At 39.3% G+C, this 23,023-nt stretch overlaps 4 protein-coding genes across 4 annotated transcripts in view; all 4 read left to right on the top strand.

Annotated features, from left to right (window-relative positions):
* The window catches only part of LOC135705212 (uncharacterized), a 34,764-nt gene extending 23,314 nt beyond the window's left edge, over positions 1-11,450 (top strand). Inside the window, exons 8-10 of the mRNA XM_065226821.1 lie at positions 9,933-10,124; positions 10,190-10,375; positions 10,435-11,450. Of these exons, the coding sequence (XP_065082893.1) occupies positions 9,933-10,124; positions 10,190-10,375; positions 10,435-11,450 (1,394 nt within the window). The remainder of the gene's footprint in view (positions 1-9,932; positions 10,125-10,189; positions 10,376-10,434) is intronic.
* The window catches only part of LOC135705201 (uncharacterized), a 217,881-nt gene that overhangs the window by 77,366 nt on the left and 117,492 nt on the right, over positions 1-23,023 (top strand). The window lies entirely within an intron of this gene.
* LOC135705187 (uncharacterized) overlaps positions 1-23,023 on the top strand; it is a 351,007-nt gene that overhangs the window by 311,145 nt on the left and 16,839 nt on the right. The gene's annotated exons all lie outside the window — the stretch shown is intronic.
* Positions 13,320-18,264, top strand: LOC135705209 (cytochrome P450 4C1-like). Its single transcript, XM_065226819.1, has 4 exons — positions 13,320-13,335; positions 16,747-16,938; positions 17,004-17,189; positions 17,249-18,264. Exons 1-4 carry the CDS (start codon positions 13,320-13,322, stop codon positions 18,262-18,264), a joined length of 1,410 nt encoding a protein of 469 aa, XP_065082891.1.

Raw genomic sequence — 23,023 nt, 5'->3', positions numbered from 1 at the left:
ATCCATACATTTCTATACACGAAGAACGCATAGAATCTGTCCAAAAACAATTCCTTTTATATGCTTTACGTAAATTGAATTGGACTGCATTTCCATTACCATCTTATGAAGCGCGCTGCATGCTCATCAATATACAAACACTTAAGGAGCGCCGCCAATTTGCAATGCTTTTCTTCATCAACGACATTATTTCAATGCGCATAGATTCGGCAGAAATTCTCGCACAATTAAATTTTTACACACCTTGTCGATATCTTAGAACACGGAATTTATTTTCAGAAACATCGTACAGAACAAACTATGCAAAAAATAGCCCAATCAATCGAATGATGCGCCTATATAATTTGCATTGCGGAACTATTGACATCACTATGTCCAAGCAGCAAATACAAACTAAGCTAAAACAGAATAGAATTAATGCATAGTATGTAAGTAAACATTGTAATAATCATTGTATGTAGTCTACACTGGCTTGACGAAATGGAAATAAATAACTCTATGGTAGCTCTAAGACCAGAAGCTCCCGAAGAAACTAGCGCACCTAGTGGTAGAAGGCATCTTCTACCTGTAGATAGGTGGTATGCTATGATAGTGTGAGTGCGCATAGAAAGCCCGCGTGGAACGTTACCACAAAGCATCACTTGTTGAGCAGAAAAACGTACCACTTTTTGATTCAGCGATTTGTTTGCACTTCCCTTTCTGTTCTGTGCATTAGGCCTAATTTAGAATCCTTAGCCTGAGTTTGGGGTAAAGAATCAGTGTTAGGTTTTTAACAATATCTCAACAATTTGTTTCTCTTTATCAAATCTTACGATACGTACGGAAAGGTAAAAAATTTAGAAGACATTTGCAATGGTGAGAACATTCCATTTTGTTTAAAAAAAATCCCTTCGAAAATATTGGAAAAGGGCGGGTTGTGCTAAGTAGACCCAAAATTAGATCTAATCCCTAGTTAAAGTGGTATTAATTCGCCTGGCAGAAAGATTACCCGGATCGTTCTTAGGAAGCTGCCACAGTGCGAATTGTTTAAACTTTTTCTGAACATGTACGATCTTAAGAGTTTTCGTTACGTAATCGGAGACCAAATTAAAGCAGCCTACTTCACAATGCTATGAGCAATACAGTGATTGTATTTCTTCTTTTATTTGTTTTCCGTCGATCTTGTTTTCCGTACTGAGTACCAATGCTACCGACGCCAGGAAGGACCTGGACCCTACCTATCGACCCATCAACTCATGAACCGGGGACCAACGGCTTTACTTCCCTTCCTAAGGAAGACGTAATCCGAGATGTTATGCCTCAGAACATCCCGGCGGCGCCGACTGGGATTGATTTTTTATATAATCGAAAGCGTGTCGACAGATAAATCCTTGTACTGAAAAAGCTTTGGCAGTTATGATCCCTACATGATCGTTGAACCTGAGCTATGTATGGAGTATGTATCACAGATTGAATATACCCCGTTCCAGTGGATCTGTCTCCATAAAATATGGATGATGGATTGGACTAGTGCGAGCGAAGCACATAAACTTGCACTTACCAAACCAAATTAGCATGATATTTATGTTCTCTTTCAAAGCGACGCAGTCCAAGGGCAAAGCACTGAGGCGATAAAATTTGAGAAATTTAATGGCTCATTATAAGAAAGAAAAGAAAAATCAGTAAGAATTAATCTGACCACCTGGAACACTTTTACTGATTGCTTACACGCAAACGGCACCAGGCACGAGCAGCGACTTGTACGAGTCGTTCGGATTTCGTTCCTTTTCACTTTAGAACCATTTCTTATTTCTAGCGATCAGAATCATAATGGCCTAACTACGATGATCTATTCTCTTCCAGTGATAATCTCTTTTATTAAAGACTCGGATTATTTAATATTTTCGGTGTGTTTGATGTTGCTTTTGCTAGCTAATACATGCTTTTACTACACTGTACTGGAAAATTGGTTCATTCAACTGTATCGAGTGCATTCATTTGCAACAACAGAGTAAACTTTTTGCAGAAAGAATCACTAATTTGTGTTCTAGCTTTAAACACAACTAAGCATATAATAATTGGTATTTATATGCATTGACGTAGCAAAGGGGTTGCCAAGGAGGCTAGCCCCCCTCCAGAATTACGCAGCCAGTACGAGAAAGTGATTAGGTTAGATGAGGCCTAATCATTTTTTTTTGTCTAATTGATGTTTACAGCATATCTGAGATCAAGACCAACAATTTAAATGGCCTCAACTACATTTTGTAAGCAAACCTTGTAAGGTCATTTTCTCACAAACCGAAACCCACATTCGCAAACCAAAACCACAATCGGGTTTAAGGGGAACCTACCTGTTAATTTTGTTGGTTTCGCTTGGCGGACTTCGGTTCGCGAGAAAATGGCCTTACAAGGTTTGTTTACAAAATGGAGTTGAGGCCTTTTCTATTGTTGGTCTTGAGATATGATATAAACATCAATACGGCCAGGATTCTTGGAAATAAATGGGAACATTTCTTGAATCTACAGGGGTGGAAGGATGCATGGACATACCGTACCAAACGCTCCGAGTTACTATGTGTAGTTGTGTGTAATGTGTAAATATTTGTACAGTATTGAAGAATCGTGGTAAAATAATTCAATGGAAGGATCTTACCGAATTTTCTCCTATGTAAAAAAAAATTTGGACAGCTCTCACCATATTCTGCTCTTCCGCCGCCGTTAATTGCTTCCTTTGGAATCCCTTGGACTTTTTCTCTAATGCTTCGTATTTCATTCCGTGCTTCACCGGCAATTTCCTTCCGTAGATCGTCCTTGGTTGGTTGGTTCTAATATGATTCCACCTTTTTTGGTCGGTTTGATGTCCACCATATGTTATTGAATTGCCATGGTGATCTGGGACGAGGCTCACGTCCAAAGTCGCTGGTCCACCGAGCGCTGCGTGTGCGAAAGGAGAATGAAAGAAATACGAAAGGGATCAGTTTCAAGAAGTGACAGTGTCATCAGATTCCCCAACTATAGTTATAACCATACTCAAGCAAAGTAAGAATATACAAGCTATATTGTGACTATATGGTTACTTGGGTACTCATATGCGAGCTCATATGGCCGTCAGAATGGTTCATCGGTTGCGAAGTGAAGTATTTCTGAAAGTGATGCGTAATTTTTCTCAATGTTTTGATTTTATCCTAACGTTACCTCAATTTAATTTCACAGACAAGCAGACACAACACATTGAACATTTATCATTGTAAACCCTACCGCCATCTGTCGTATACACTATGATGGACAATACACTCAACAGATGGTTGTAGTGTGTAAACGTCAAACGCTAGGGAATTGATTACGTCCACCACAAGTGGCAGTACTACCAACTAAGAAACATTTATATTGACCGTTAAAACGATTTTGATGAACGTTTTAAGAGTGTTGTGTCTGCTTGTCTGTGATCATACCTTCACTATCGCAACTTCGGGTAATCTGCGAAAGTACTTGCATTTTTCTCAGGCACCTTTGATCTAACTGCAATTACTCTCTCATACTCGAAATGTGCCACGACCAAATTGGCACAACGACCGAAGCGCAGGGATTATGAATTGTCTACTCTTCTTAGGCTAAATTAGACTAGAAGAAACAATGTCAAAAATTTATTTTATATCGATATTTAATCGATAGCGTAATGAGACGTCTTCAGGCTCTACAAATTGGCGAAGAGGTCAGGATTTTTATCTAACCTTAGGAAACTTCGTAAAACTTCATGGCTTCTAAGAAGTTTAGGGCCTTATCGTAGAAATTGACGAAACTTAGTAGAAAATCTGGGTACTTCATAGAGCTTCAGAAAAAATTCGTAGAAACTCAGGGAACGTTGTAAAAGTTCAGAAAACTGCGGAGAAGTGGGAACTCGTGGGATCTTCGTTGAAATTAAACATTATTTAATTTGAGGGAACCTCATTATAGTTCGGGATCTTCATATAATTTCAGTATACTTTTTTGAAGCCTCATGAGATTGGAATAGTTCAGAAAAGTACGTAGAAGATCAAGAAATTTCATACGTGGAACTTCGCGCTAAATCAACGAGAAACGTAGAAGTGCAGCAAACTTTGTAGAAGTTTTGGGCATTTTGTAGGATTTTGAGAAGGTGCATAAAACATCATTTGAGTGCAGGGAATTTTGTAGAACATGTACTTACTTCATAAAATCTCAATGAACTTCTTGGATGTTTTGGGAACTTCGTTAAATTTCAAGGAACTTTTCGGCTGCTCAAGAATATTTGTAGATGATGGGGTTCTTTCCAGAAGTAGTCGTAGAGATGGAAAATATATGGAATTTGGAATAAATTCAGGCAACATCGTAGAAGTTGAGGAAATTTTGTAAAACTTAGGTTTGTAGATGTTGAGGGAACGTTGCATAGGTTACAGGATATTCTTTCAGATATCCTGCCTAAACAGTAGGTAATATTAAAATGATCTCAAGATAGACGAAGATATTAGTAAAGTATTTTGAATATTTTTTTGAGAATTCTTTCATACATTTGTTCAAGGTTGCAGTCAGAAAATATTCAAAAGTACTCCAGTGAATAGAAACTGATGGAATCTTGAATAATGAATCTAGATTTGATACACATGTTTGTACAATTTATATAGGGAAGTCTGGTGATTTAGCCTAACACTCCAGGATATTTAGAACATCGAACATTGATAAAAAAAAAAAAACGCCGAAAATGCTCTTATCCATCTAAAATACAAATATATAATAAATTGGCACCGAATGGGTTCAACCAAACCAAAACTATTTCAAATAAAAAAAAACCAATAAGCTTTTGTAGAAAGAAATTCGAATAGTATCTAGTTTCAAACAGGGGCACAATCATACAAGTTTGCTGTTCATTCCTTTCGATTGGAATTAAAGTTAAATGTGGGACTTTAATCTTGATTTTATATCTAACTCCGTGTTCTTGAATGTTAGTTAGTCCGAGGCATCGAATAAAAATTCTAGATAAACGCTTTATAATTTACTTTTTGCAAATATGGACATTTGAAATCTGGTAGGTACCGTAAGGTGGGTTGACGTTGGGCCTAGGGTGTGACTGGAGTAAAGTTAAGATGACATTAACCAGTTGTTTTATTTAAATAGTGCTGCAAATTTAAGTGTCATAAATAGTAGCAAAAACACGTTTTTAAAAATGTCCACAGGCAAGGAAATTTGTTCAAACCTACACGCGATCTTGGGTCATACATTTTTTTTTTTATTATAGTCACTTTAACACTCTTGGGTCATTCGTGACTTGTCCGGGGGTGAGATTTGAACTCGTGACTTTGGCGTGAGAGGTATGGATGTTAACCACTACGCCGGGGTCGCCCCCCTTGGGTCATACATGCGTGCTCCAAAAAGCTACGTTACATTTACATATTTTAATATATTTGCACCAAATTTTTGTTTTGGCCCAGTCTCACCCCATATAAGGTTGTTATTGGTGTATTTTTAATTAATTTTAGTAGAATGAGATATCAATTCTAACCAACCGCTTTCATGACAGCCGTAAATATAACTTTGTGAATATGTATCTTAAACATTTGAAGAAAATTAAATTATAATCTGATTGTTTAGATTCTTCTATAACTGAGATTCAGGATTTTTCGAAGATTTAAAATCTTAATTTTCCTTAGTTGAAGATGCTAATTTCAAATAACAGACTGTAGTGGTAATTTTTATACGATAGATGGAGTTGATGAAAGCATAGAGTTGATAGTTCCGTTAGAGTACGGCAGTGTGAAGATTGTATATAGATATTAGAAAAGCGAGCTAGGACAACTTTTAAGGAAGGTACAAATCGGTTTTTTCATATCTCTTTACCAAACTCCCCCTTTGGAGAGGGATGGTGAGGGGTGTCCCCCAGTGGTGGCGGGTTGTCCTAGCTCGCTTTTCTAATATCTATATACAATCTTCACACTGCCGTACTCTAACGGAACTATCAACTCTATGCTTTCATCTACTCCATCTATCGTATAAAAATTACCACTACAGTCTGTTATTTGTAATTAGCATCTTCAACTATGTAAATCGTTGTAGAAGTAATACTAAAAACATATAGTCAAAGTTAATTTTCCTGCTATTCTTACCTCGAAGAATTTTCCTCTCGATGTAAGTCTCAGAATCTAGGTAAGAGATTTAATTACGATTTAATTTTGAAGTCCGGGAGATTCAATGCTGGTCCATGAGCTCAAAACTTTTGGTTATTGATATTATTCTATATTGAAAAAAAAAAATGTTCGAAAATTTTTCGACCATAAATATGTTAGTATATATGTATAAGTATAATTATTGAAATTCTTAATTATTTTCTTTTTAATATTCATGTATTACAATTTTTATGAAATTACAGTCTAGGAAGAAGCTGCAATTTGTAATTATAGGCTAGCTCAAGGTTTGCTCTTTCTCTCGGGTCGGCACAATACTTACTCGGAGTAGACTCACTTCACAAACAAGGTGGACTTAAACATCAATAGAGAAGACGCCCGCGGGCCGTCGTGATGATAAGGCGCTCACGTAAGGAGAGGAGAAACACATCGGTCCAACCACAAGCAAGCGGGGGTGAACCCTCCGGTCCTTACTGGGCTGGGACCTCCTTAGCGTCCGTTTCTCTCTTCGGCGACCGTGTTTTTTTATATACAGGGGGAATCTGCTCCCAGACACCTGAGAAGATAAATCAGGGTGTGAGGATGGGAGATGTAGCGCTCCTGACCCACTAAACCTTACCTTGTGCTCTAGGCCCTTGCCCTCCCCGGAACCGCCCGAAGGCATTACGCCATTGGAGGGGGCCGGTTGCGCTATGGCGCATCACTAAGTGTTGTGTCAGATCTGACACTCGCTATTGCACAGTGAGCAGCTGTGCAGGACATTCCTCTTGTTGATCGCTGTTAGTTGTTCGCCTAAGTTCTAGAGCAGACGTGATAGCCAGCGAACTGTCCAGGGCCAAACAGGACAGATGTGACCGCTTACCAGCTGCGTGTGCTAAGCACTCTAAGAACCCGGTGTCACTCCTGCCTTTGCACAACGAGGGATTGTGCAGGGCTTATCAACCTCCTGGGACGAGCTGGATGGGGTTCCAGCGTCCTTACTCTGCGGTAGTTCGTTTAGCTGCAATATCTCCCCCATGGGTTCGATAATTAACGTTTCCAGGGCACACCACGAGGAGGCGAACTACTTCATGCCCCTTCGGCGACCGTGTGTAATAGACGGAATGACCTGCAACGCTTGGTTCACTGGAGTGCTAGGGAAGGCGTGTCTTACTGGGGTGCCACGCGTCTTGTTGGAGTATCTAAAGCACGTGGTTTTTGTTTGTCGGTCTCACTGCTGGCACGAGGGATATTCCCGAACGACGTCCACGGTAGGGTAAATCGGTACACTTCACAAAGACCAGTAAACGCGCTCGGTCATATATCCGACTCCGGAATTAAGAGACTCCGCGGCTTTTCAACCTCCAAACGCTTCGGAAAAGCTTCACTGATCAATCACGTATGATAACACCTCACACACGTAGAATTTTTCGATTCAACGGATCCCGGGTGGATTGAGTATCGGAAAACCACCATCTACACTAAGACCGAAAAATCGTCGTCGATCTTCACTTATCTTCAAATCCGAGTGAGGGTAAAAGTCTCATGCGGTTTTTTTTTTTCACTTGTATACTGTCCGTCCTCTTCACTGGGATATCGTGTGTGCACCAATCACTAACGCTACAACTTCCAGCTTCGCCTGGAGTCCCCTTTCTGTACTCATTCTCCCAACTCTCATCTTCCATTGTTGATCATCCGGAAATGATGAAACGTAGAGATCTCATGACATTTGAGATTTTTTTTTTTTTTTGTATATTAATTTATTTGATAAGGCTCAACCGAATTAACTTAACAGAGCCGAGGATTCATGGTCATTATACAATACATCTTAAAGCTATAGTCAAAAGGTACAACACAATAAACACTTTATCTTCCGCTATCCAAAAAGCCTCCTCCATCAAAACTGGAGCCGCTTCCAGTAGTTTCATTGTATGGCAAATTGTTGTACGCCAACGAGGGTCAGAGCGCGTCCATTGCAGCAATGGACGCAAAACGTGGTCAGCACTCACACACTCATCACGAAACGGTTGCTTTCCAAAGTCGACGACGCATCGACCGAAAGAACTGCTGATGAAGAACAATGAGGAGGACCACACAATGGTTGCTGCCGAGTAAACAGACGATTGCGTAGCACACATCGAAAGTGGCCTGCTTTTGTCGACAGCCGAGTGAACACTGGACATTTGAGATGTTAGCCGTGTCCTAGGCGCTTAATGCAAAGGTGACACACAAGGAAGAAGTGTTAGTTAGTTTACTAAAATGAACTATGTATACCCATTTTGCTGTGGCAAGTTATTAGCAAAATTCACATTAAAGATTGATTAATTGCGTAGCAAATCAGTTCCGGTCGTATGATGCAGGAATCTAAAAAATTTTGTTTTAAATTTCTGTATGGCAAAATAGTGAATTTTTCATGAACATTAACGACAAAGAACTCACCAACACTGGGAGACCGTGAGCTCCTGCCCACCTGTCATAAAACCATCTCGAGCCGTGTCGGTCTTGCTCAATGATTAAGTTAGTAGAATTTTATTTATATTTTAATTTAGTGCGGATCTTTGCCGTCTTTTTTTATTATATACATAGTTTACAATCTAGCAAACCTTACACACCTTTACACAGTGTGGTTGCGAAATTGTTTATTTTATTTATTTATTTCATAAATGTCTGCATGCATAGACTAACACAATTCATAAACAAGTGCTGGTTAGCTAACACATAATATCTTAAGACTAATTAACAAAAGTATTTTTTTAAATTATGTACAAATTATGGAAATTTACAATTTTACAAGTTTTGAGCTATTCAAATCAAACTATATTTTACATTGTGACTAGTTTTAAACCGATAAAAAATGTTATCTTAGTCTTAAATTATGATAAAGTGATTATATTGCCATATTTCGAAGCCAGAAAATTTGAAAATTATAATTGAAAAGTCCTAGAATTTGGTGTTGGTATCTACGTCTGAGATTTAATTGATGTTTAAATAAAGATGATTGAAAAAAAAATCTAAATACAAAATTCATGGAATCATATAACCATGCGTATTATCTAACATGAGATTTTTCTTAAGTTTGAGATCCTTAAAATCCTTATGAGACAATATGTAATTTCATTACAAAAACTTTAACAAATGATCATTGCTTGTTTAAAGTCAGTATGCTTTTAAGGCTCTCCGAAGCGTTGTTATGAAATAAATACATTACAATTTAATGTTTAACCATTAAAATAATAGCAAAGTTCACCATCATAGGGTCGTATTATTGGACGGAGTGGAAATGTATCCAACAGGAAAATAAATAACAAATAGCCTTGACGACTTTTGATTGAATGGCAATTCCAGAGCTTCTATTTAACCATAGTTTAACAAAACAAAACAAAATGCCACGGCTCCCCTTAGCCCCCTAAAATTTTCTTGCAACGCCAATATACCTTTCTTACATCTTCTTACGAAGCTTCCATTCAACTTTTCCCGATTTCCCCGAAATTTGTTCGAACCCGATTAATCGCGATTCTGTTCCCCCCGAATGTTTCTTTCAATATTTCCTGCGGCAACTTCTTCCAACATCCCCCGGAATCATAAAACAAATTCCCCTGGGAAATGTTTCCCGGGTTATCTTCGCTAGGAAGCACTACTCCCACCAAAGCTCATAGATATATTTACTCACCCATTGTTTATGATGTTCTCTCTTCGAATTTTTGATATTCTGAATTTTAGACTTTCCTTGAAATTGCTTGTTTAATATTTTTGAATGCGATCAATTTTATGTAGAATCATAAAGCAGTTTTCTCAAGCCTCACGCCAACGGTACTGTACTACTGTAATTCACAATTTCAGGGGCGATCGCAGGAACGCTCAAGTACTTCAGTGAGTTCCCCTCGCCGGTGTGCATCTACATGGGACCCCTGCCGCATGTAGCCATTTTCGATCCCGAACAGCTGCAGGTGGTTCTGCATTCTCAGAACTGCCTTGACAAATCCGTCCAATACTCATTTTTGCGAGTTTCCGAAACATTGATAAGTGCACCTGGTAAGCCGAGCTGAAATTCAACTACATCAGCTGTGTACTATCTATGTTCTCATTTATGATTGCAGCTCACCTGTGGAAAGGTCAGAGAAAGGCTCTGAACCCTTCGTTTGGACCTGCCATTCTCAGTAGTTTTGCAGACATCTTCAACAAGAAATGCGTCATGCTGACGGAGCGACTGGGGCAGTACGTTGGAAAACCAGAACGTAACTTCTATCGAGACATTTCCAAGTGTACTCTGGACCAAATCTATGGTGAGTTGAGCCATTTTGGGATGAATCATACAACCACTATTAGTGTATTTTTTCTACAGCGACCGCATTTGGATGCGATTTCAACATGCAACAATCACTAGATGGAGAACGCTCATTGGATCTGCAGGAAGCATACATGAAGCTCATGGCAGCTAGATTTTTTACAGTGTGGAAGTATCCGGAATTCATCTATCGTATGACTAAATCATACAAAAAAGAATTAGAGCTCCGTAAAATATATCATGACAGTATTACGGGAAAGATGGTGCAGCAATTATGCGTTGAAGAAAATCTACGCAGCTCAGACGAGCAGAAGCCTACAAACGAAGATACTGGCACCAGAAAACCTCAAAACTTTATCGAATGCCTTATAAAGTATTTACGTGTGGGTGGTCAAGCTTCCAAGGATAAGTATCCCGTGCGTGTGGGAACTCAATCGTCCAAAGAAGACGTGTTTCCACACGTTGATATGACCATATTTGCGGGTAATGATACATCAGCAAAGACCATTTGTTCCATTTTGCTCATGTTGGCAATACATCCGGAAGTGCAAGAACGTTGCTATCAGGAACTCATGGAAGTCTGTCCGGAGGAGGATCAACCTATTTCATACAAAGATGCCGCAAACCTAACGTACCTGGAAATGGTGTGCAAAGAGACTATGAGACTGCTCCCGGCCGTCCCCATAATGGCCCGAGTAACGTCCGGTGACATAAAACTTAACGATCGACACACCATCCCGGCCAATTGCACCATAATTATGGGCATCTTTCAAATACACCGGGATCCGAAAATATGGGGACCAAACGCGGACAATTTTGATCCGGATAATTTTCTACCGGACAACGTTGCCAAACGGCATCCTTATTCGTACATTCCATTCAGTGCAGGACCGCGGAACTGCGTTGGAATGCGCTATGCCTATCTCTCCTCGAAAATCATGGTCGCACACATGTTGAGAAAGTATCGGCTGAAAACATCGCTCACAATGAGCCAGCTGAGGATCCGGTGCGGGTTGCTGCTGCATATATCCAACGGCTGTCAAATGGCGCTTGAGAAACGGGAAGGCTGGTGATTTCAGAATCATTCCGTCATCATGCAGCCAGGAAAGCGAAAGAAAAAAAACGCCGAAAATGCTCTTATCCATCTAAAATACAAATATATAATAAATTGGCACCGAATGGGTTCAACCAAACCAAAACTATTTCAAATAAAAAAAAACCAATAAGCTTTTGTAGAAAGAAATTCGAATAGTATCTAGTTTCAAACAGGGGCACAATCATACAAGTTTGCTGTTCATTCCTTTCGATTGGAATTAAAGTTAAATGTGGGACTTTAATCTTGATTTTATATCTAACTCCGTGTTCTTGAATGTTAGTTAGTCCGAGGCATCGAATAAAAATTCTAGATAAACGCTTTATAATTTACTTTTTGCAAATATGGACATTTGAAATCTGGTAGGTACCGTAAGGTGGGTTGACGTTGGGCCTAGGGTGTGACTGGAGTAAAGTTAAGATGACATTAACCAGTTGTTTTATTTAAATAGTGCTGCAAATTTAAGTGTCATAAATAGTAGCAAAAACACGTTTTTAAAAATGTCCACAGACAAGGAAATTTGTTCAAACCTACACGCGATCTTGGGTCATACATTTTTTTTTTTTATTATAGTCACTTTAACACTCTTGGGTCATTCGTGACTTGTCCGGGGGTGAGATTTGAACTCGTGACTTTGGCGTGAGAGGTATGGATGTTAACCACTACGCCGGGGTCGCCCCCCTTGGGTCATACATGCGTGCTCCAAAAAGCTACGTTACATTTACATATTTTAATATATTTGCACCAAATTTTTGTTTTGGCCCAGTCTCACCCCATATAAGGTTGTTATTGGTGTATTTTTAATTAATTTTAGTAGAATGAGATATCAATTCTAACCAACCGCTTTCATGACAGCCGTAAATATAACTTTGTGAATATGTATCTTAAACATTTGAAGAAAATTAAATTATAATCTGATTGTTTAGATTCTTCTATAACTGAGATTCAGGATTTTTCGAAGATTTAAAATCTTAATTTTCCTTAGTTGAAGATGCTAATTTCAAATAACAGACTGTAGTGGTAATTTTTATACGATAGATGGAGTTGATGAAAGCATAGAGTTGATAGTTCCGTTAGAGTACGGCAGTGTGAAGATTGTATATAGATATTAGAAAAGCGAGCTAGGACAACTTTTAAGGAAGGTACAAATCGGTTTTTTCATATCTCTTTACCAAACTCCCCCTTTGGAGAGGGATGGTGAGGGGTGTCCCCCAGTGGTGGCGGGTTGTCCTAGCTCGCTTTTCTAATATCTATATACAATCTTCACACTGCCGTACTCTAACGGAACTATCAACTCTATGCTTTCATCTACTCCATCTATCGTATAAAAATTACCACTACAGTCTGTTATTTGTAATTAGCATCTTCAACTATGTAAATCGTTGTAGAAGTAATACTAAAAACATATAGTCAAAGTTAATTTTCCTGCTATTCTTACCTCGAAGAATTTTCCTCTCGATGTAAGTCTCAGAATCTAGGTAAGAGATTTAATTACGATTTAATTTTGAAGTCCGGGAGATTCAATGCTGGTCCATGAGCTCAAAACTTTTGGTTATTGATATTATTCTATATTGAAAAAAAAAAATGTTCGAAAATTTTTCGACCATAAATATGTTAGTATATATGTATAAGTATAATTATTGAAATTCTTAATTATTTTCTTTTTAATATTCATGTATTACAATTTTTATGAAATTACAGTCTAGGAAGAAGCTGCAATTTGTAATTATAGGCTAGCTCAAGGTTTGCTCTTTCTCTCGGGTCGGCACAATACTTACTCGGAGTAGACTCACTTCACAAACAAGGTGGACTTAAACATCAATAGAGAAGACGCCCGCGGGCCGTCGTGATGATAAGGCGCTCACGTAAGGAGAGGAGAAACACATCGGTCCAACCACAAGCAAGCGGGGGTGAACCCTCCGGTCCTTACTGGGCTGGGACCTCCTTAGCGTCCGTTTCTCTCTTCGGCGACCGTGTTTTTTTATATACAGGGGGAATCTGCTCCCAGACACCTGAGAAGATAAATCAGGGTGTGAGGATGGGAGATGTAGCGCTCCTGACCCACTAAACCTTACCTTGTGCTCTAGGCCCTTGCCCTCCCCGGAACCGCCCGAAGGCATTACGTCATGGGAGGGGGCCGGTTGCGCTATGGCGCATCACTAAGTGTTGTGTCAGATCTGACACTCGCTATTGCACAGTGAGCAGCTGTGCAGGACATTCCTCTTGTTGATCGCTGTTAGTTGTTCGCCTAAGTTCTAGAGCAGACGTGATAGCCAGCGAACTGTCCAGGGCCAAACAGGACAGATGTGACCGCTTACCAGCTGCGTGTGCTAAGCACTCTAAGAACCCGGTGTCACTCCTGCCTTTGCACAACGAGGGATTGTGCAGGGCTTATCAACCTCCTGGGACGAGCTGGATGGGGTTCCAGCGTCCTTACTCTGCGGTAGTTCGTTTAGCTGCAATATCTCCCCCATGGGTTCGATAATTAACGTTTCCAGGGCACACCACGAGGAGGCGAACTACTTCATGCCCCTTCGGCGACCGTGTGTAATAGACGGAATGACCTGCAACGCTTGGTTCACTGGAGTGCTAGGGAAGGCGTGTCTTACTGGGGTGCCACGCGTCTTGTTGGAGTATCTAAAGCACGTGGTTTTTGTTTGTCGGTCTCACTGCTGGCACGAGGGATATTCCCGAACGACGTCCACGGTAGGGTAAATCGGTACACTTCACAAAGACCAGTAAACGCGCTCGGTCATATATCCGACTCCGGAATTAAGAGACTCCGCGGCTTTTCAACCTCCAAACGCTTCGGAAAAGCTTCACTGATCAATCACGTATGATAACACCTCACACACGTAGAATTTTTCGATTCAACGGATCCCGGGTGGATTGAGTATCGGAAAACCACCATCTACACTAAGACCGAAAAATCGTCGTCGATCTTCACTTATCTTCAAATCCGAGTGAGGGTAAAAGTCTCATGCGGTTTTTTTTTTTCACTTGTATACTGTCCGTCCTCTTCACTGGGATATCGTGTGTGCACCAATCACTAACGCTACAACTTCCAGCTTCGCCTGGAGTCCCCTTTCTGTACTCATTCTCCCAACTCTCATCTTCCATTGTTGATCATCCGGAAATGATGAAACGTAGAGATCTCATGACATTTGAGATTTTTTTTTTTTTTTTGTATATTAATTTATTTGATAAGGCTCAACCGAATTAACTTAACAGAGCCGAGGATTCATGGTCATTATACAATACATCTTAAAGCTATAGTCAAAAGGTACAACACAATAAACACTTTATCTTCCGCTATCCAAAAAGCCTCCTCCATCAAAACTGGAGCCGCTTCCAGTAGTTTCATTGTATGGCAAATTGTTGTACGCCAACGAGGGTCAGAGCGCGTCCATTGCAGCAATGGACGCAAAACGTGGTCAGCACTCACACACTCATCACGAAACGGTTGCTTTCCAAAGTCGACGACGCATCGACCGAAAGAACTGCTGATGAAGAACAATGAGGAGGACCACACAATGGTTGCTGCCGAGTAAACAGACGATTGCGTAGCACACATCGAAAGTGGCCTGCTTTTGTCGACAGCCGAGTGAACACTGGACATTTGAGATGTTAGCCGTGTCCTAGGCGCTTAATGCAAAGGTGACACACAAGGAAGAAGTGTTAGTTAGTTTACTAAAATGAACTATGTATACCCATTTTGCTGTGGCAAGTTATTAGCAAAATTCACATTAAAGATTGATTAATTGCGTAGCAAATCAGTTCCGGTCGTATGATGCAGGAATCTAAAAAATTTTGTTTTAAATTTCTGTATGGCAAAATAGTGAATTTTTCATGAACATTAACGACAAAGAACTCACCAACACTGGGAGACCGTGAGCTCCTGCCCACCTGTCATAAAACCATCTCGAGCCGTGTCGGTCTTGCTCAATGATTAAGTTAGTAGAATTTTATTTATATTTTAATTTAGTGCGGATCTTTGCCGTCTTTTTTTATTATATACATAGTTTACAATCTAGCAAACCTTACACACCTTTACACAGTGTGGTTGCGAAATTGTTTATTTTATTTATTTATTTCATAAATGTCTGCATGCATAGACTAACACAATTCATAAACAAGTGCTGGTTAGCTAACACATAATATCTTAAGACTAATTAACAAAAGTATTTTTTTAAATTATGTACAAATTATGGAAATTTACAATTTTACAAGTTTTGAGCTATTCAAATCAAACTATATTTTACATTGTGACTAGTTTTAAACCGATAAAAAATGTTATCTTAGTCTTAAATTATGATAAAGTGATTATATTGCCATATTTCGAAGCCAGAAAATTTGAAAATTATAATTGAAAAGTCCTAGAATTTGGTGTTGGTATCTACGTCTGAGATTTAATTGATGTTTAAATAAAGATGATTGAAAAAAAAATCTAAATACAAAATTCATGGAATCATATAACCATGCGTATTATCTAACATGAGATTTTTCTTAAGTTTGAGATCCTTAAAATCCTTATGAGACAATATGTAATTTCATTACAAAAACTTTAACAAATGATCATTGCTTGTTTAAAGTCAGTATGCTTTTAAGGCTCTCCGAAGCGTTGTTATGAAATAAATACATTACAATTTAATGTTTAACCATTAAAATAATAGCAAAGTTCACCATCATAGGGTCGTATTATTGGACGGAGTGGAAATGTATCCAACAGGAAAATAAATAACAAATAGCCTTGACGACTTTTGATTGAATGGCAATTCCAGAGCTTCTATTTAACCATAGTTTAACAAAACAAAACAAAATGCCACGGCTCCCCTTAGCCCCCTAAAATTTTCTTGCAACGCCAATATACCTTTCTTACATCTTCTTACGAAGCTTCCATTCAACTTTTCCCGATTTCCCCGAAATTTGTTCGAACCCGATTAATCGCGATTCTGTTCCCCCCGAATGTTTCTTTCAATATTTCCTGCGGCAACTTCTTCCAACATCCCCCGGAATCATAAAACAAATTCCCCTGGGAAATGTTTCCCGGGTTATCTTCGCTAGGAAGCACTACTCCCACCAAAGCTCATAGATATATTTACTCACCCATTGTTTATGATGTTCTCTCTTCGAATTTTTGATATTCTGAATTTTAGACTTTCCTTGAAATTGCTTGTTTAATATTTTTGAATGCGATCAATTTTATGTAGAATCATAAAGCAGTTTTCTCAAGCCTCACGCCAACGGTACTGTACTACTGTAATTCACAATTTCAGGGGCGATCGCAGGAACGCTCAAGTACTTCAGTGAGTTCCCCTCGCCGGTGTGCATCTACATGGGACCCCTGCCGCATGTAGCCATTTTCGATCCCGAACAGCTGCAGGTGGTTCTGCATTCTCAGAACTGCCTTGACAAATCCGTCCAATACTCATTTTTGCGAGTTTCCGAAACATTGATAAGTGCACCTGGTAAGCCGAGCTGAAATTCAACTACATCAGCTGTGTACTATCTATGTTCTCATTTATGATTGCAGCTCACCTGTGGAAAGGTCAGAGAAAGGCTCTGAACCCTTCGTTTGGACCTGCCATTCTCAGTAGTTTTGCAGACATCTTCAACAAGAAATGCGTCATGCTGACGGAGCGACTGGGGCAGTACGTTGGAAAACCAGAACGTAACTTCTATCGAGACATTTCCAAGTGTACTCTGGACCAAATCTATGGTGAGTTGAGCCATTTTGGGATGAATCATACAACCACTATTAGTGTATTTTTTCTACAGCGACCGCATTTGGATGCGATTTCAACATGCAACAATCACTAGATGGAGAACGCTCATTGGATCTGCAGGAAGCATACATGAAGCTCATGGCAGCTAGATTTTTTACAGTGTGGAAGTATCCGGAATTCATCTATCGTATGACTAAATCATACAAAAAAGAATTAGAGCTCCGTAAAATATATCATGACAGTATTACGGGAAAGATGGTGCAGCAATTATGCGTTGAAGAAAATCTACGCAGCTCAGACGAGCAGAAGCCTACAAACGAAGATACTGGCACCAGAAAACCTCAAAACTTTATCGAATGCCTTATAAAGTATTTACGTGTGGGTGGTCAAGCTTCCAAGGATAAGTATCCCGTGCGTGTGGGAACTCAATCGTCCAAAGAAGACGTGTTTCCACACGTTGATATGACCATATTTGCGGGTAATGATACATCAGCAAAGACCATTTGTTCCATTTTGCTCATGTTGGCAATACATCCGGAAGTGCAAGAACGTTGCTATCAGGAACTCATGGAAGTCTGTCCGGAGGAGGATCAACCTATTTCATACAAAGATGCCGCAAACCTAACGTACCTGGAAATGGTGTGCAAAGAGACTATGAGACTGCTCCCGGCCGTCCCCATAATGGCCCGAGTAACGTCCGGTGACATAAAACTTAACGATCGACACACCATCCCGGCCAATTGCACCATAATTATGGGCATCTTTCAAATACACCGGGATCCGAAAATATGGGGACCAAACGCGGACAATTTTGATCCGGATAATTTTCTACCGGACAACGTTGCCAAACGGCATCCTTATTCGTACATTCCATTCAGTGCAGGACCGCGGAACTGCGTTGGAATGCGCTATGCCTATCTCTCCTCGAAAATCATGGTCGCACACATGTTGAGAAAGTATCGGCTGAAAACATCGCTCACAATGAGCCAGCTGAGGATCCGGTGCGGGTTGCTGCTGCATATATCCAACGGCTGTCAAATGGCGCTTGAGAAACGGGAAGGCTGGTGATTTCAGAATCATTCCGTCATCATGCAGCCAGGAAAGCGAAAGCACTATAGTCTATAGATTAAGAGAAAGTTGAACCTTTAGCGTAGAACTATTGAATGAAATGACTGTTACAAAAAAAAATCAACAATTTTCATTAGCCGCTAGCCGTTTTCAACAGTAGACGAATGATTTCGATTAAAATCATTTAATTCTGGTAGATGAAATGGATTCTTCTATCTAATTTGTGTTTTTAAATTCAATTGATGACATCCAATAGTAATGTGTTGAATCTTCAATCTCATGACCAACCATGAATAAAATATTGTCTTAGATTTTATGAACATTTTGCTTTAATATATTTTCTGGAGCTTCCATAATAACCACTAATCATCAAATGAGAGATTGCAGCTGAGAGCTCTTTTTACTGTTCATCCACGCCAGATACGAAGTTACTGCACTGCCAGCAGTACTCTAGGTGGGTAATACAAAGGTGACACACAAGGAAGAAGTGTTAGTTTGTTTACTAAAATGAACTATGACCATTTTGTATGGCAAGTTTTGCTATAAGAAATGCTCCTCGTGTTTATTCGTGAAATTCACATCAAAGATTGATCACTTGTATAGGTAATCAATTTGGCAAGGCATTTGTAGCCAGCATACACCTTCCGGTTGTATGAAACAGGCCCAAACCTATCCAAATCCGTCCGAATTTTGTTTTGTTTTGGCATTCTTTATGGCAAAATAGGGAACTTTTCATGAGCATTAACGGCAAATAACTCACCAACACCCGCCTAGAGCAGAGCTCTACATTTTCGAAACTCAAGTTTTGTTTCAAGTGAACTCAAGTTTTGTTTCATTCATACACGAAACGAAAATGAAAAAGAAGCACGCTTAGGACGAAAGGCTGGCTGTGGATCTTCTCGTCGTTGCTTTGCTCATCGCTTTCAGTATCGTCGATTTTCTAGTTAAACGAAACCTCATTAGGGCTTTCAGTCCCTTTCACCCGCTCTGTCAATTTGTTTAACATGCGTTATGTCCCTCTTGCGTTCCCGCGCAGGAACCGATAGCTAATCGATAACAACTGAATATTTTAATGTGGTATGATACCAGATTTCGGAATTCTTGTGGTATAAAACCTTGTTTTGATGTGAGTTATCGAAATATTTTGTAAAATATCAAATTAATACCAAAATAACAAAATGTTATCTTTCAGTTTTTAGGGAATAACACCAGAAATAATTATTGAATTGGTATTAGAAGACCTTCAAAATAACTAACTATGGTATTCTGGCATCTAACAAAGCGTCTGTTATCCGTTTGTTATTGTAATAACAAAATTATTTATTAGTTCGTTATTCGAAGCACATTTTTGAGGTATTATTTTTTGGTATTTTACCTCATATGTCAGCCTCACTAATATCATATTTGCCAGTTATGCTATTTTCATACCTGAATTTGGTATTAATAAGTTATTTTTTCCTGCTCGTGCTACTTTTTTTTTGGACAAATATGTGAATTAATGATAAATAAAACATATTACGTTTAATCTTCAAGTGGTTTCACCTAAGAAATGCTTTAAATATATATTTTCATTTTCCGTCATAAACGTCATGAAACCACTATTGATGTTTCATGAAATACGAAACTATCAAAGTCGAGCGCTCTTCACTCGTCCGCTTCACCGGACCCAGTGAGCCCAGTGTAATTTTTGATGCGCAAAATCTATGCCAAATTTTGACGAATTTGGTAGTGACTTAGATTTACGGGAGAATTTTTATGAAAGTATGCTGCTCATAAACTGAAGGGAAAGGAGTAAGAGTGATTAAGTGAAAAATAGGAGCGTGAGAGATGTGAAGTGATATGTGAAAAGTAAGGGCAGCCCTAAGTGTACCTTTAAATTCAAAATTCAAAAACTTTCCATTAAAAACATCCAAATGATCCATAAAACATCGGAGAAAATCCTTAAAAAAAAGTTTGAATGATCCATAAAAAATACCAATATTATCATTCTGTTATGTAAAATTTAGCAATACAATTGCTAAATGTACCGCTAAATTTCTTTAGAATGAGCATTGCAATTGTACGAATTACCCATAAACATATTGCAATTGATCAATAAAACATTCAGCAATGTATGTATGTATGTATGTAAAGGATACCACTCATTGTTGCACGGCACAGCCATTAGACAGTGGATCATCCTCCAAGTATGACTTGATCAAGTACGATACCTGGTTGTATTCAATTTACCATTGTAAGAAGGGCCAAAAACGGAGGGGCGAACCCGTAAGCAGATACACTTACGCGCAATCCGCGGGATCAGGAGAATCTCCTTCCAATGATAAAATCCTACAACCCGATGTAGAACAAGCCATCATACGAGGGAACGTCCCAATGAGTGGGGAGAAGAGCCCGCCGTCAATTCACGAAATGTTAATGACAGGGAGTTGGCAATTCCACTCTCCCCATCCAAATCGCTTCAATCCGGTGCCCTGGTGGTCCCATCCCTCCCCTTTGCATTTAATGTGTATATATATATATATTTATATCGGCATTACCCGTTAGATTTTGTCAACACAATTTTGCCTTCTTAGCTTTTCAAAATCTTTAATAAATGCAAATCTTATCATCTGACCTATTCCGCGAGTCGTGTGAATCTCCACCACCAATGAGTCAACAAAAGTCACGCTCTAGTGGGGTGACTCTCCGTGCAATCAAATGAAGAGTCACCTCACACGAGGCGACCCCCGTCACCCTACTAGCGACAGAGAGCCATACTACTCGCAGAACAGGCCTGCAGGTGACGTTTAAAGCTCCACAATTTTACTGAAAATCTAAGAAAATTATTGAACAGAATTTAATAATATAACTGCAGAGCACAAGCAGTTTAAATATACTGAAGACGTGTTACCAAAATCGAACGGATACTTTATATGTTTATTAATTTATCTTACCTTGATGGACCAACTACTTACCTGTGCTTAATGGCCATAAGCTCCAATCGGTATTTCCCGGTAAATCCGATCACGATCCTTTACAACATTTGGCCGACACCAACGCGCATCATCGCAACCACTCAGCACTTTCTTCCTCTTCACTAAATTGAAGGGCTTCTAGGGAAACTATTTTCTTGCGGACCGCGTTGCGGTCGGACTTCACTGTTCTTCTCCTTCTTTTTCTCTTTTAACCCCTACTACGAGAAGATGAAACACCTATGTGGCACTCACTCTCCTACTATCGGTTGTCGCTGCATTAAAATCCATAAAACATTCAGCAATGAACCTTAAACTAAAGAAAGTGATCCATAAAAATCAAGTTTGCGGACTTAAAAATATAGGCATGATCCATAAGTTAGACGTATATTATTCATGTTTAGGACATTATTTTTTTTTTTAATTTTGATCCATAAACCTTGAAAAATTGCTCCACTGCTTATCTACTTAGATTTACTGTCCTGCCCGTGTATTTTAGGTAGAGTTGCGAAGCGACGGGCAAGCGTCTAGAATTAGCTTCCAAAAGAAGATTTTATAATAATATTCATAAGAAGCTTAATAAGGAACTTCTTTAAGACGCTCTTCTGACAAAAAACATGGGCAGAACAGTAAACCTGAGTAGCTACGCAGTTATGTAGCAATTTTCCAAGGTTAATGGATCAAATTAAAAAAGGGTCCAAAACATGAAAAACATATGTTAAGAACTTTTTTCATCCTTTTTCCTGCCGCAACTGGTCTAGGGATTCCTCCAGCCAGACCTCATTGGTACTTCTTTTTCCAGATTCTGATCCGGCATCACTCCTTGCACTAATCTTTCTGCTAGGTGGTTTCTTTGGGACAGACTCCTTGGTTCCTTTTGGCACCTTCAGCATATTTGTGCACTCCGAGCACGTCTACGGAACCTCATTTACAGCTGTTGCCTTACCAGCACAACTATAATGGGTCCAGAACTGGACCATATCATCTACGTGGTTATGGCATTCACAAACCGTACAGTTTCGATCGCTGTTCTGGTCTTCACTCAACGGTGGTGTTGAATCACTGTTGATCCCTATATCCGATATTCGGATTAATGAAAGCAACTTCCTCAGAGCAGTCTCGTTTTGGACAGTTGGAAGCTGAAATAGGTTTTATTATAGCCATTAAGATTGGTTTAGATTTTATATTAGTTTATTAAAACCTATTTCAGCTTCAAGCTGTTCAAAACGAGACTGCTTTGAGGAAGTTGCTTTCATTAATCCGAACATGGCTATATTTTTAAGAGCGCAAACTTGATTTTCTATGGATCACTTTCTTTAGTTTAAGGTTCACTGCAGAATGTGTTATGGATCAATTGTTTGCCAAAAGTAAGTACGTGGATTGTTTCAAGTTTCTCTATTGACGGGAGAGCACTGTAGGTAGATTAATCCTACTCCAACAAAATCTTACCACGACAGAAGCACCTGGAATAAAGGTTGCTAAAGGTCAATTCAAAAAAAAACAACGTCCTTTCTACTTGATGCTCACTCACGTCACTGCTCAGCTCTACCATCCATTTCACCGACGAAAAAAATTCCAACAGGAACGACAGTGAGACGCCGCAGCGCGATCAGCTGTTGGTTCAACTTGATTACCATGAAAAGTGAGCAGCTGGATAATAGATGCGTGAGATGTGAGGAGTGCATATGAATAATGTAAAACATAGATTTGAGGAGTGAAATGTAAGTTTTGAATGAGTAGGGAGTGAGAAGATAAATTTTAATAGTTATTAAGTGATAAATCGATGCGTGAGATGATAAAAATGCAAT

The sequence above is a fragment of the Ochlerotatus camptorhynchus genome, unplaced genomic scaffold, assembly GCF_037179485.1.
Source record: "Ochlerotatus camptorhynchus isolate MF236.1 unplaced genomic scaffold, CSIRO-AGI_Acam_v1.1 ptg000261l, whole genome shotgun sequence".
NCBI classification, from domain to species: domain Eukaryota; kingdom Metazoa; phylum Arthropoda; class Insecta; order Diptera; family Culicidae; genus Ochlerotatus; species Ochlerotatus camptorhynchus.
The sequence above is the reverse complement of the archived record's forward strand: the minus strand, read 5'-3'. Positions and strand labels throughout refer to the sequence as shown.

What these genes read in the sequence shown, in the direction of transcription:
- LOC135705209 (XM_065226819.1), top strand. An exon ending in AACATTGATAAGTGCACCTG is followed by an intron (nt 16,939 to 17,003) that starts GTAAGCCGAGCT and finishes TTATGATTGCAG; the next exon opens with CTCACCTGTGGAAAGGTCAG. An exon ending in TACTCTGGACCAAATCTATG is followed by an intron (nt 17,190 to 17,248) that starts GTGAGTTGAGCC and finishes TTTTTTCTACAG; the next exon opens with CGACCGCATTTGGATGCGAT.